Source organism: Mastigoproctus giganteus, chromosome 1, assembly GCF_048544385.1.
Source record: "Mastigoproctus giganteus isolate SK-2022 chromosome 1, ASM4854438v1, whole genome shotgun sequence".
Lineage (NCBI taxonomy): Eukaryota > Metazoa > Arthropoda > Arachnida > Uropygi > Thelyphonidae > Mastigoproctus > Mastigoproctus giganteus.
Genome location: NC_143575.1, coordinates 228,485,904 through 228,498,236, shown reverse-complemented (window position 1 = coordinate 228,498,236; position 12,333 = coordinate 228,485,904). Strand labels below are relative to the sequence as shown.

Here is a 12,333-nt window from a genome sequence, read left to right as displayed (position 1 = left end):
ACTTCTTTTTCTTTTTGTATACAGGTAGTTTTTGACTTTACGAGTTAATTCATTCCTAGCGCACTCTCGTAAAGCAAAAACTTGTAAAGCAGGAATTAATTTCCCATAGGTCTAATGTTAAAAACAGGGGTTACATTCTCAAGAATGAAATTTTACCATGATTTTAAATAAAGGTCAACAAAACAATAGTGTATGCTTCAGCAATGATTTATTTATCAGAAGAAATGAAAACATAGCTTTTAAAATCAAGCCAATTATAATAATAAAGAAATTATTTATGTCATACAGACTTTAAAGACTGTTTATTCTTCATCATCATTGACTGATGATGATGAAGAATAATGAGATCACGTTTGCTTATGATCTCATATTTTGTTTCCAGTGTTATTCCTCTTTGCTGTTTCTTTTTATTAATGTCACTCTCCATAGTATTACTTTGTTTTGGCATGCTGTACAGTGTTAATAAGAGGGATAAATTTGAAATAAGACAGAGAAAATGAAGAACAGCACAACCACTCTTTGTAACATTAGCATGGTAACTGTTTTATGTTATGGGAACAGTGATACACTACCTGAAAAAACAAACACACACAGTAGTATGCGTAGCTATACAATACTACAGTAGTACTGTAGTATTGTATAGCTATTGGATTTTGTTGATACTTGAAAAAAAAAAAAAAACCCCTCATAAACCCAGGAACTTGTAAAGCGGGAACTGCCTGCATTCATATCTGGAGAACTATGTCTATGTCAGTTAAACTTTCAATTTCAGTATCACAAGCAACATACACAAAATCATCAAATGAAACTGGTTCATTTATACCTAAAGCAGAAATGACAGCAGCCAACTATTACCTGGAATGTTTACATCCTTTTCACTTTCTTCAACAGAACTCTAAATCCACCAACTAGAAACAGTTTGCAACTGTGTTTTCAGGAACAGTGTGCCACACTTTGATTGCTATTCTCATAGCCTACAACTTTGATTCCAAGACTGTTCCCATTCCCTATATCCTGGATGCACTTCCCCATGACTTTTGTCATTCATGACATTATAATGGTATTGCCACTCCTTTCTTGTTTGGAGAGGTCTGGGATTGATTCCTATCTATGAATGGAGGGATTTCTATAGTCCTTTTCAATCTAGGCTGTAGTTAGCCAAATTAAGCCGGAGGGAGTAGGGTTCCTTTTTAAGGAGGGGGGGAGTAGGGTTTCTTTTGTGATTTATTCCAGGTTTTTCAATCTGTACATCATCAAAACCAGCCATGAGCACACACTTGTACAGACAATATTCAATAGTGCAATATAGTCTGTTTCTGTGCACTTAAAACCATACAGTAAGAACAACTGTAACATGATAATTTTTCTTAAAATTTTGAATAATTTATTCCTTTGAATATTGGAGAAATGCTGTGAATTTTGCAGTTATCATTAAATGGTTTTTTTTTTTTTTTTTTTTTTATATCCAACATGATGATATTTAACTTGAGCAGTTATTTAGAAACAATTCAGCTGCCATCCAAGCCTTAGAGTTTTCAACATATTGTACAGGGAAAATTTTTACATCAGAAAAAACGTCATAGCTTTAGAGATTTTCCAGTCACCAGAAAGGGTAATTCCCTCTGTCCTGGAGATCTAAATCTCCCAAAAACTTCCTCATTCATTTTACAAACATACGTGGTCTCAGTTCCAATCAACAGAGATAACCCTCTACCACGGCTTATCACAGTTTCTCCAATTATTCACTATACAATTTGCTTGAGAGGTGGTATTTGTGCATATGTCCACTCTGATATTTCATGTTGGAGACTTACTAATTTGGAATCTCCACTTTTTTGATCTCCTCTGGCTTACGAGTAAAATCTCTTTAGCTCATTTTTTAAATTCATCTGTTGCCTCTATTTCTGCAGTAAGGCCTCTAAGGTTGGGATTATTCATACCACAAATTTAAGCAGATTTTAAACAACCGTTTAAAACTGATTTATTAATAAAATAAAATAATACAAAAGACTGTAAAATAATATTTACAAAGATTGATTATTTATAAAAAACTAGTTTGAGATAAAAATATAAAAATAAAATAAAATAAGTAAATATGTTAAAATGTAATAAAATAAAAATTTAAAAGCGATAAAAACATTATTCAAGCTTTCAGAGGTGTCTGCCTCCTTCCTCAGCAATAATGAAACTTAAGCGACACATCCTTAAATACCAGGTTCACGGCACACGGTGATGACCAGGCGCATACTCGGTATTCCTTTCACGTGTACCAGAACCAGAAGTGCCCTGGGGGCGTGGAAAACTAAAACCTTTATCTCTGGCAAAAACCACTGCCTCAAAAGGGGGGGGGGGGATGAAGTTGTACTCCTCTATCTCTATTCATGCTATTGTTTCCAGAGGATCCAATCCACAGACTTTCCAGCCACTTGCGGTCCCAGAATCTGTGTGCCCGGTCAAGGATGACAGCGTTGTCGGGAGAGATCTGGTGTTGTTTTTCCCAAAAGTGCTTGGCAATGGCGGATTTATTGAGCTCTGCAGTCCGTATCGCTCTTGAATGTTCCCCCAGACGGACCTTAAGACGCCGTCCTGTCTCCCCCACGTAACCTATCGTGTCACCCTACGTATGCTCTTTCTAAATATCTGGCACAGCTGATTTCTCCGGTTGCGAGTTGGTCCACGTTGGTCATTGGAAATAGTGTGGAATTTGTGAACTTTGTAAGGAGTCAAGATATAGGGGAGGACGAGATGATGATGTCATTGGATGTGGTATCACTATTCACATGTATCCCATAGCACATGGGGTAGAATGTGTGAAGGTGGCTTTACAGAAGGATGATACCTTAAGTGCTAGATCCCTCCTAAACATAGATGATGTATGTTGTGCTGTTGAATTATGTCTTTCTAGTACAACCTTGGTTTTCCAAGGAGTGATATATAAACAAGTTCACGGCACAGCCATGGGTTCTCCAATCAGCACCATTGTCGCAAATCTGGCTATGGAGGAATTAGAGAATAGGGTTTTTGCGAGATTGGAGTGTCGCTGACACATTCACTATTGTAAAGAAGGGGAGAGAGGAAGATATGGTCTTGTTTCTCAATGGTTTCTCCCCCTTTATAAAATTTACCTCAGAGGTAGAAACAGATGGCACCCTCCCATTTCTGGATATAATAGTATATAGGGAAGGCCCCAGACTTAGAACCAAGGTTTACAGGAAACCAATGTGTAGGGGCCAGTATTCACATTATAGGTCGGCACAGACTGCCCGACATAAAAATAGTGTGGCCAGAGCACTTTTGAGTATTTGGCAAATTAGGACGGATCTTATGAGGTGCGGTTACCCCCAAAGGGTCATTGATAAGTACAATAGAGAGGAAGAGCCCAATCGGGTAGTTTCGCCTGTACCGCTTACCACAGTGTGTGTTCCCTACTATCCGGGCCTGTCAAATCGCATTGCAAGGATGCTTCGCGACTTTCAGACACGCTGTGTGCAGCTCCCGGCCCGGGAGCTGCACACAGTGTCACAGGTCAAAGACCCAATTACTAGGGATTCTAGTAGTGGGGTCGTATATGAGATCACATGCCCGGATTGTGGGGAATGTTACGTGGGGGAGACAGGACCGTCTGGGAGAACATTCAAGAGCGATATGGACCGCAGAGCTCAATAAATCCGCCATTGCCGAGCACCTTTGGGAAAAACAACACCAGATCTCCCCTGACAATGCTGTCATCCTTGACCACTCGCATAGATTCTGGGACTGCAAGTGGCTGGAAAGTCTGTGGATTGGACCCTCTGGCAACAATAGCATGAATAGAGATAGAGGAGTACGACTTCACCCCCTTTTTGAGGCGGTGGTTTTTGCCAGAGATAAACGTTTTAGTTTTCCACTCCCCCAGGCCACTTCCGGTTCTGGTACACGTGAAAGGAATACTGAGTATGTGCTTGGTCATCCACGTGTGCCGTGAACCTGGTATTTAAGGATGTGTCGTTTCAGTTTCATTATTGCTGAGGAAGGAGGCAGTCACCTCCGAAAGCTTCAATAGTATTCTTATCACTTTTAAATTTATTTTTTAATGCATTTTAACGTATTTACTTATTTTATTTTATTTTTATATTTTTGTCTAAAACAACAAATCTAGAAAATTTCTGCTACTCTGTGCATAATCAATCTTTGTAAATATTATTTTTCAGTATTTTGTATTATTTTATTTTATTATTAAATCAGTTTTAAACAGTTGGTTTAACGCCCTCGGCGTTACTTTTCTCCCAAACAGCTGCTCGCTCTGTATAAATCGCAAATCTGCCCTGCCATGGAATATTGTTCCCACATCTGGGGTGGTGCCCCCAAAACCTCTCTCAGGCTTCTTGATTCCATTCAGAAGAGGGCAGTTAGGTTAATTAATGATTCATCTCTAACAGAGTCTCTCCACTCGCTTTCTCATAGACGCACTGTTTCTGCTGCATCCTCTTCTACAGATACTTCCATGGGCACTGTTCTTCTGAATTGGCTTGTATAATTCCCGCTCTCTCTTTCAAAACAGTCCGAACACGTGCCGCCACCAGCCAACATCCATTTACTGTCCAACTTCAAACCCACAGAACCAACTTTTCATCTTCCTCATTTATTCATTCAACTGCCGTTTTCTGGAACAACCTTCCTTCATACGTATTTCCTGAAAATTACAATCTACAGAAGTTCAAGTCCAATATCAACAAATATCTTCTTTCGTCTTCTCAACCTCCAACCCAAGCACGGTACTAAATACTATAGGTTATAATACCTCTCGTGTTTGGGGTTCTCATATATATAAAAAAAAAAAAAAAAAAAAAAGGCAAGAGAACTGAATGACAGATTTTCTCCAGTGTAACTGTTTCGTTTCACACACTTGTTTAGTTTCATCATTTTTACAGTATAGGTGGAACTTCTTGTGAGATCTGCATCAACAGGAATCATAATAAGTTCACCTTATAGGTTTTCATTTTGATTGTGTAAATTATTTCAATGCCATATTAGAAGTTCCTCACCCACTGATGAACACAGTATTGCACGTCTTTGCTTGATATTTATATCTCAAATTTATTACGAATTCTTGAAATTGTTTTTCATGATGGTCATCGTTCCGCTATTCCACGGGTCGACGTATGAAGCCTCGCCACCATGCCCTGTCCATGTACTTCTCTCCGTTGTTGATTTCACTCCAGTTTCTTCTTCTCTTAATGACATCGTTCTTTATCATGTCTTGCCATCTCCTCCTTGGTCTTTTGTCCCTTAATTGTAAATCAAACATTCTTCTTGGCAAATGCCTCTTTCATCCTCTTGACACGTTCAAACGAACGGGACCTTTCAATCCTACTCTGGAGTTTTTAAACCTGAATTCTCTCCCTGATTTTGTCATATCTTGTCTTTCCAGCCATGCTCCTCACAATTCTCATTTCTGCCCCCTGAATTCTGCTGTCATCCTTTTTTTTTTTTTCATAGTCCAAGTTGCAGATGCATACATCAGAATTGGTATGTAATAGGCCTGATATATAGCCTTCTTACACTTCAGTGGTACGTTCCTGTTCTAGATCAGATCTCTTGTCTGCCTATAGAAATTCCTATCCACCTTTATCCTTCTACTTAGTTCTTTGTCTATCATTCCAGTCTTTGTAATGGTGTTTCCTAGATACTTGAAGTTGTTAACCATTTTTGCTCTTTCCCTTCCATTGTAATGTATCTGTCAAGCTTGCCACTCCTCTTTAGAATAATTATTTCACTCTTCTCCTGACTGAAAACCAGTCCAAATTCATTGGCCACACTAGCTCATATATCACCTTGCCATTGCACTTGTTCTCTGCTCTTTCCCCATATGTAGAGGTCATCTGCAAAGAGCGTGACTTTCATCTGGTCCTGTCCAAATTGTTCCACCACTCTACATTGCACATCATTCATGACAGCTATGAATAGTAGTGGTGACAGGACGCCTCCTTGCCTCAAACCTGATGTTATTTCAAAGCTCTCCGTCAATCCCATCACTGTTCTTACTTTACTCACTGTATTGGTGCACATATTCTCAATTTTCTCCGCAAGATGTTCCTCTATCCCCAAGTTTCTCAAAGCTTCTCACACTTTCTCTCTCTTTACGGCATCAAACTCTTTCTTTATATCCAAAAATGCCATCCATAATTTTTTATTGTGTTCATAACATTTTTCCATCAGTTGCCTGATGCAGAAAATTAGATCCACCATCGATCTGCCAGGCCTAAAGCCATACTGTTCCTCAGCCATTCTATTTTCAATTGTTCCTCTTATTTTCCGCTCTAACACTCTCTCATACAGCTTACTCACATGTGATGTCAGTGTGATGCCTCTTTAATTGGAACACTTTTTCCTGTTCCCCTCCTTGAACAATGGGATGATCAAACCTTCTTTCCAGTCCTTCGGCACCTGTCTCTCATCCCAGATTTTACAGAACAGTCTGTGTCCATTCTATCCCTGCCTCGCTTGTAGCCTTCAATGATGGTTGTTTTGCAGATTCATGTTTTCTCTGTCCGAATTTCCAGTTTTATGGTGCTTTTTTCAAGATTGATTGACTAGTCCATTCATCTTTGCAGAATGGACTATGAATTCCAGTGAATGCATGCATTACATGGTTTTCTGTGCAGAGTGTTAAGAACAAATGATAATGTACATGGGTAGTCAGTCCTCTTACTAAAGTAATGCTTTATCCAGTGGTTCTGATTTTTTGGCATACATATGGATGAACTTTTCTTTTATAAAATTTATCTCATTACATAAATCCCTTTTCATATATTTAACATTAGTCTTCCATCATTGCCTCATTCCATCTAGCTTGGTATCTTTTTTCCATAGCCTAGTTATTTAATGAGACATTTCACCCTGCTCTTCAGTCACTGCAACATGGTTCTGTGGAAAGTATTCAACCTGTCTGTGCAGAGAAAATATGGTTGTTGGCAATATTCTCATACTCCTTTCAGAAGTTGTGAAATTACCGTCTTGCAGCAGCTTTCTGATGTGTGGAGTGTAGCATTATTTACCACAAGAAAATATTGAAAGCATACTGAAAACAGCCACCCTCTTTATCTGTTGCCTTAATGTGAGTTTTATGTGTAGCACTAGCAGAAGCACTTTTCTTGGAAAATGAAATGGCTCATTTGCTTCCAGGTATAAGTAGTCCTTTTTGGCTGTCTTTTTAATCTAACTTTAGCTCTGCTTTCTCATTTGCACAGAAAGCAAGGAAAATTTGTGCAACCAGACTGTTGCTTAAGAAATATGTTTAACACTTTCAAATACACAAACTGCAAACTTATGACTACAGTATTTCACCTTTTCTAACAAGAATTTCAGACTTTTGTAAGTTTCCTTTAAATGAATGGAACAAGCAACCAGAATTGAGGGTAATATGTTCCACCATGTAACAGAACTCTATTTAACCTTGTCATTGAACTTAAGTCAGTGATGTTTGTCTGATTTTATGGTGTGAAATTTCTACTGGTGTAGTAGCAAAAGGAATCAGGATTTTTGACACAATTAAAATGCATGCTCATCATTCAAGACCAGGTAATCAAGACCAGGAAATACACTATCAAGAACCGCAGAGTGACAGATGGCACATGTTGATGATTCCACCTTGCCCCAGAAACAAACCAGCACATCGCTGCTGGTTGCAGGGTGATCACCCAGACAGTACACTCACAGACATGCCCAGGTGGCCAGGATAGTACATCAGAAGGTAGTGCAAAAATACCAGTTGATCAAAGAAAGTGTACTGTATTACAAGTATGAACACCTCAGACTGTACTAGAAACCCCTACTCAAAAACTATACTGGGACCATGTTATAATGGACAAGATGATCCTACACAGCAGAGTAGACATAACTCTCATTAACAAGAATGGAAGGGCTACCTACCTGATTGACATAGCAATGCCAATACCAACAACCTCCAGAAAACTTGTGAGGAAAAGATCAGGAGGTACATAGGCCTAAGACAGGAAGGAAGTCGAGAAATGCGGCATATGGAACATGTAATGACCATCCTGATCAACATGTCAACCACCGGCATACTGCCAAAGTGCCTCCATAAGAACCTAGCAGCAATAAGCCTCTCGGAGAACACTTACATGGAACTCCAGAAAGCTACAATTTTGAACATCTGTAGGATAGTAAGAGAATTTCTTGTGATAACAATAATTATAGTAACGGAACATAACCAGCTACCTCGTGCACTTGGTGCAAGTACCTGTTGCAGGGCAGAAAAAATCCTATAAAGGAGAAAAAGGTTTTTTTTTATTAAATAATCATAACAACAACACATTACTGAAAATTAATAATTAAAATGCTTGCAACACTTCTTTTATTACTATACAATATGATTCTTGATTTATTTTCTATGCCAGATATGTGCTCTTTAGCAAATGATATAATGACATTATTTCGAAACTATGTAGAGGAGGTTTGACACTGGCATTTAGTAATCCTATAAGATAGAGAATAAAACTGTCTGTGCAGTTTTGAGTCAGCAAAAATCATGTATATCAGTGTAATTTGTGTTTTGTTCTGTACTTTTATATAATTTTTATGTTCTAATGGCTGTTGTAATGAAAAAAAATTTCTTTTCCTTAGCTTGTTAAAGATAGAAGAAGTCCTGCAATTGCTTCTCAGTCACAGGAAGAAAATAAAACGGATTTTGAAGGTAGGTGAGTTTCCAGTTTTTATTGTACTGCAATCAAACTTGTAACAAATTTATTTAAGTTATAAAATTTATGTAAATCATCTTTTATATTGAAAAGAATTATATGGTATTGGAAATAACATAAAGATTAAGAGAAAATATATTTATGTTTCACAAACTATTTTCTTTCGAATTGTGCACCTCTGAATGTTGAAAAGCTTCACTTGATGGATTTTTTGTTTGTTTTTTGACACTAATAGGAGGAGTCTCTTCAACAGTTTGGAAATTTTTATCAGTGCCTCCAACTTCAAAAAGCTTTTGTTGATAATTTCTAAATGAGAGATGTCAGCAACTCATTAACAACCTCATCTTCTGCTTTCAAGTTGAGATTCTTACCCATCTAAACAATCACAGCTGTAGTCACCTGTTCAGTTATCTGAGCCTGCTTGGGATTAAGCACAAAGTAAGGGCATAAGGGGTGCCACACATCATTTAGATTTATTGACCCTCAAAGCTTTCCAAGTTTTTAATTGTATAAAAAATGTTGAAGCCTCTCCAAAATTCTTTCAAAGGTGGGCCTCCTTCCTGATGATTTGGGAAACATTGCCCAAGATAATAGGCCTTAAATTATATGGTTATTCCCTGATTCAGTCAGTTATTCCTGGTTAAAGCAGTGCAGTGATACTAGGGAAGAATGACTACTTCAGTGTTGTGATGCATCCAGAAACACTGTACACCGGAATTGCCCAGAATCAGAATCATCTTAAATGCCAGTTTTTCAATTAAGCAGTATTTTTCCACACTAGGCACAAATACCAGTTTTTACTCAAGCTTATTTTTTACCACACTAGTCACAAATACCAGTTTTTACTCAAGCTTATTTTTTACCACACTAGGCACAAATGGCAATATTTTTCTCGAGCATATTTTTTTCTCACTAGGCACAGAAAACATAGAACCATTCCTTGAATAATGTACTTGCAACCAAAGCCTTTGGATTAGTGTTTCAGGAATGACAGCCCTTATCTTGCTCTTAATGGCCTAAAAGGGTGAAAAACCTGTGTTTAAAGACCCTGCTTGTAGAAACTGAATGGTTCAAATATTGAGAATTGTTGTAGCAGCTTACATTTGGAAGAATCTCCATTTAAAATCTTATACCATGTAAATCCTCAGTACTTCCAAAGGTATCATATATGAATGACATACATTGAATTTAACAAAAGACTAACTTGAGAATTAGACCAAGAGAATTCTGATCCAATTACCAAGTCTCTAATTTTGAAGACTTAGTAATCTGATTCCCAACACATAGTCGAACATTCTCGGAGAATACATGGAGAAAACAGTATATCCAAATTAGAGGTATTAGCAGGTGAAGATTACTGCCTATCTGTAATGGGCTTTAAGGCCTCTTCAGCTGTTCTCTGCAAAAATCTCAGTTGTAGCTGAATGTAGAGATAGCTGATCACTGAGAAGAAAAATGAATATCTGATTCTAAAAATAAAAAGAAAAAAAGTATATTCAGACTGGATCAGATGATCAAATTCAGACAAATTTCGTTGTAACATCTCCACATTGGTGTCTTAATTGTAAAGGGGTCATGCAGCTCACTCCAGATATTGTGATTTATGAAAATTTGGAAGCAGGATGCTAGATAAAAGGGAAATGTGTTGTTTGCGGCTTTTCCCTTCACAGGTGTACTCATTCATTAAGTTTTTTTTTTTTGAGATTTTGTTCTCCAAATTGCAGACAATTGCTTTGCCTGCTCTCAATTTGCACTTTGATTATACTTCACCTATGATGGGTCAGGTGTTTGATTATTTGATCTAATCTTCCTTTGCATCATTTATATGCACTCACAAGACACTGCCACAAACCATGTATTAATTGGACTGAAAATGCCTGACACAGTCACTTTTTCAGGTTATTTTATTGCCTGGTAAGCTCATCTGTTACTTAATCAATTTGTTGCATAATCTTATTTGTTATAAGATGTCAGATGCTAAATTTGACATCACAAGCTGGAAACGGTTCTTTAAATGTCACTAGTGATAATTGTTAAGTTACTAAAACAAACTATAAATGTTACCTCAATGGAGTTCTTTTCCATTTTGTATCTGAAATCAAAATTTACAGTTAATTAGTAGAAATTGTATGAAATTGTATCTGACTTTCTCACTGCAAAATAAGAACAGTCTAATTGTTGATGGGTTTTTGAGCGTGTTAAATTAGTTTATACTCTAAACCCCATAGTTAGATAGCTGTTAGATTCCTGCTCAATATATGCCCAGTAGAATCACTTACAATCAATAAAAATAAAATTTGGTTTACATAAAAATTATCTTGGAAGCCTAAATTCTCCTTTTCTAGTCCCTTAGCGTCATTCACCAATTTGAAGTTCATTAACATTTTTGAGAATGCAACTCAATGAGTTGTGAGATCCTGCTGTACACCAAAAGTAAGCACACATGAACATGCACATACATATTATATGGCGCCTCTGTAGCCAGATGGGCAGGAGCAGCAGTGCATAGCGCACGCTTCTTGATTAGACCAGGGTTCGACCCCTTGACCACCAAATACGGAGAATGTGGAAAGGTCAGGGAATGACCACCACTTATACCCAGAGCAACATGGCCTTAGTTGCTAATGCTCTCAAAAAACCAAATAACAACAACAAACATACATATTATTCTGAAATTTTATTTGATTATTGTTTATCTGACAGTTTCACCTGACAAATTTCTTGCAGAATGAGCTCGGCTGGAGCAGGGTTTGGCTCACAGGTCTTTTTTTTTTTTTTATTTATGTGAACCCCAAACACGAGAGGTATTAGAACCTATAATACTTAGTACTGTGCTTGGGTTGGAGGTTGAGAAGACGAAAGAAGATATTTGTTGACATTGGACTTGAACTTCTGTAGATTGTAATTTTCAGGAAATGCGTATGAAGGAAGGTTGTTCCAGAAAACGGCAGTTGAATTAATAAATGAGGAAGATGAAAAGTTGGTTCTGTGGGTTTGAAGTTGGACAGTAAATGGATGTTGGCTGGTGGTGGCACGTGTTCGGACTGTTTTGAAAGAGAGAGCGAGAATTATAGAAGCAAATTCAGAAGAACAGTGCCCATGAAAATATCTGTAGAAGAGGCATGCAGCAGAAACAGTACATCTATGGGACAGAGAGTGGAGAGACTCTGTTAGAGATGAATCATTAATTAACCTAACTGCCCTCTTCTGAATGGAATCAAGAAGCCTGAGAGAGGTTTTGGGGGCACCACCCCAGATGTAGGAACAATATTCCATGGCAGGGCGGATTTGCGATTTATACAGAGTGAGCAGCTGTTTGGAAGAAAAGAAACGCCGAGAGCAAAAGAGAAAACCAAGTTTTTTAGATGCAGAGGAAGCAATATTTGTAATGTGCTTGTGCCAAGAGAGATTAGAAGTCAGGGTAATCCCCAAAAAAGATATATCATTTTGTCTAGAAATCGGAGTGTCACTAAAGATAAGCATAGGAGCAGAAGAATCCTTTTTGCGAGATATAAGACAAGACTGAGTTTTAGAAGGGTTGAAATCAACTAAGTTGTCTTTTCCCCACTGGCGAATTACCTGAAGATCGGCATTTAAGGAATTGGTAGCAGATTTTTGAGAAGTTGAAGCTGAT

At 37.7% G+C, this 12,333-nt stretch overlaps 1 protein-coding gene across 1 annotated transcript in view; it reads left to right on the top strand.

Moving 5' to 3' along the window:
* The window catches only part of LOC150091574 (uncharacterized), a 298,466-nt gene that overhangs the window by 236,971 nt on the left and 49,162 nt on the right, over window positions 1-12,333 (top strand). The window contains exon 12 of the mRNA XM_090369000.1: window positions 8,626-8,695. Coding sequence (XP_090225126.1) covers window positions 8,626-8,695 — 70 coding nt within the window. The remainder of the gene's footprint in view (window positions 1-8,625; window positions 8,696-12,333) is intronic.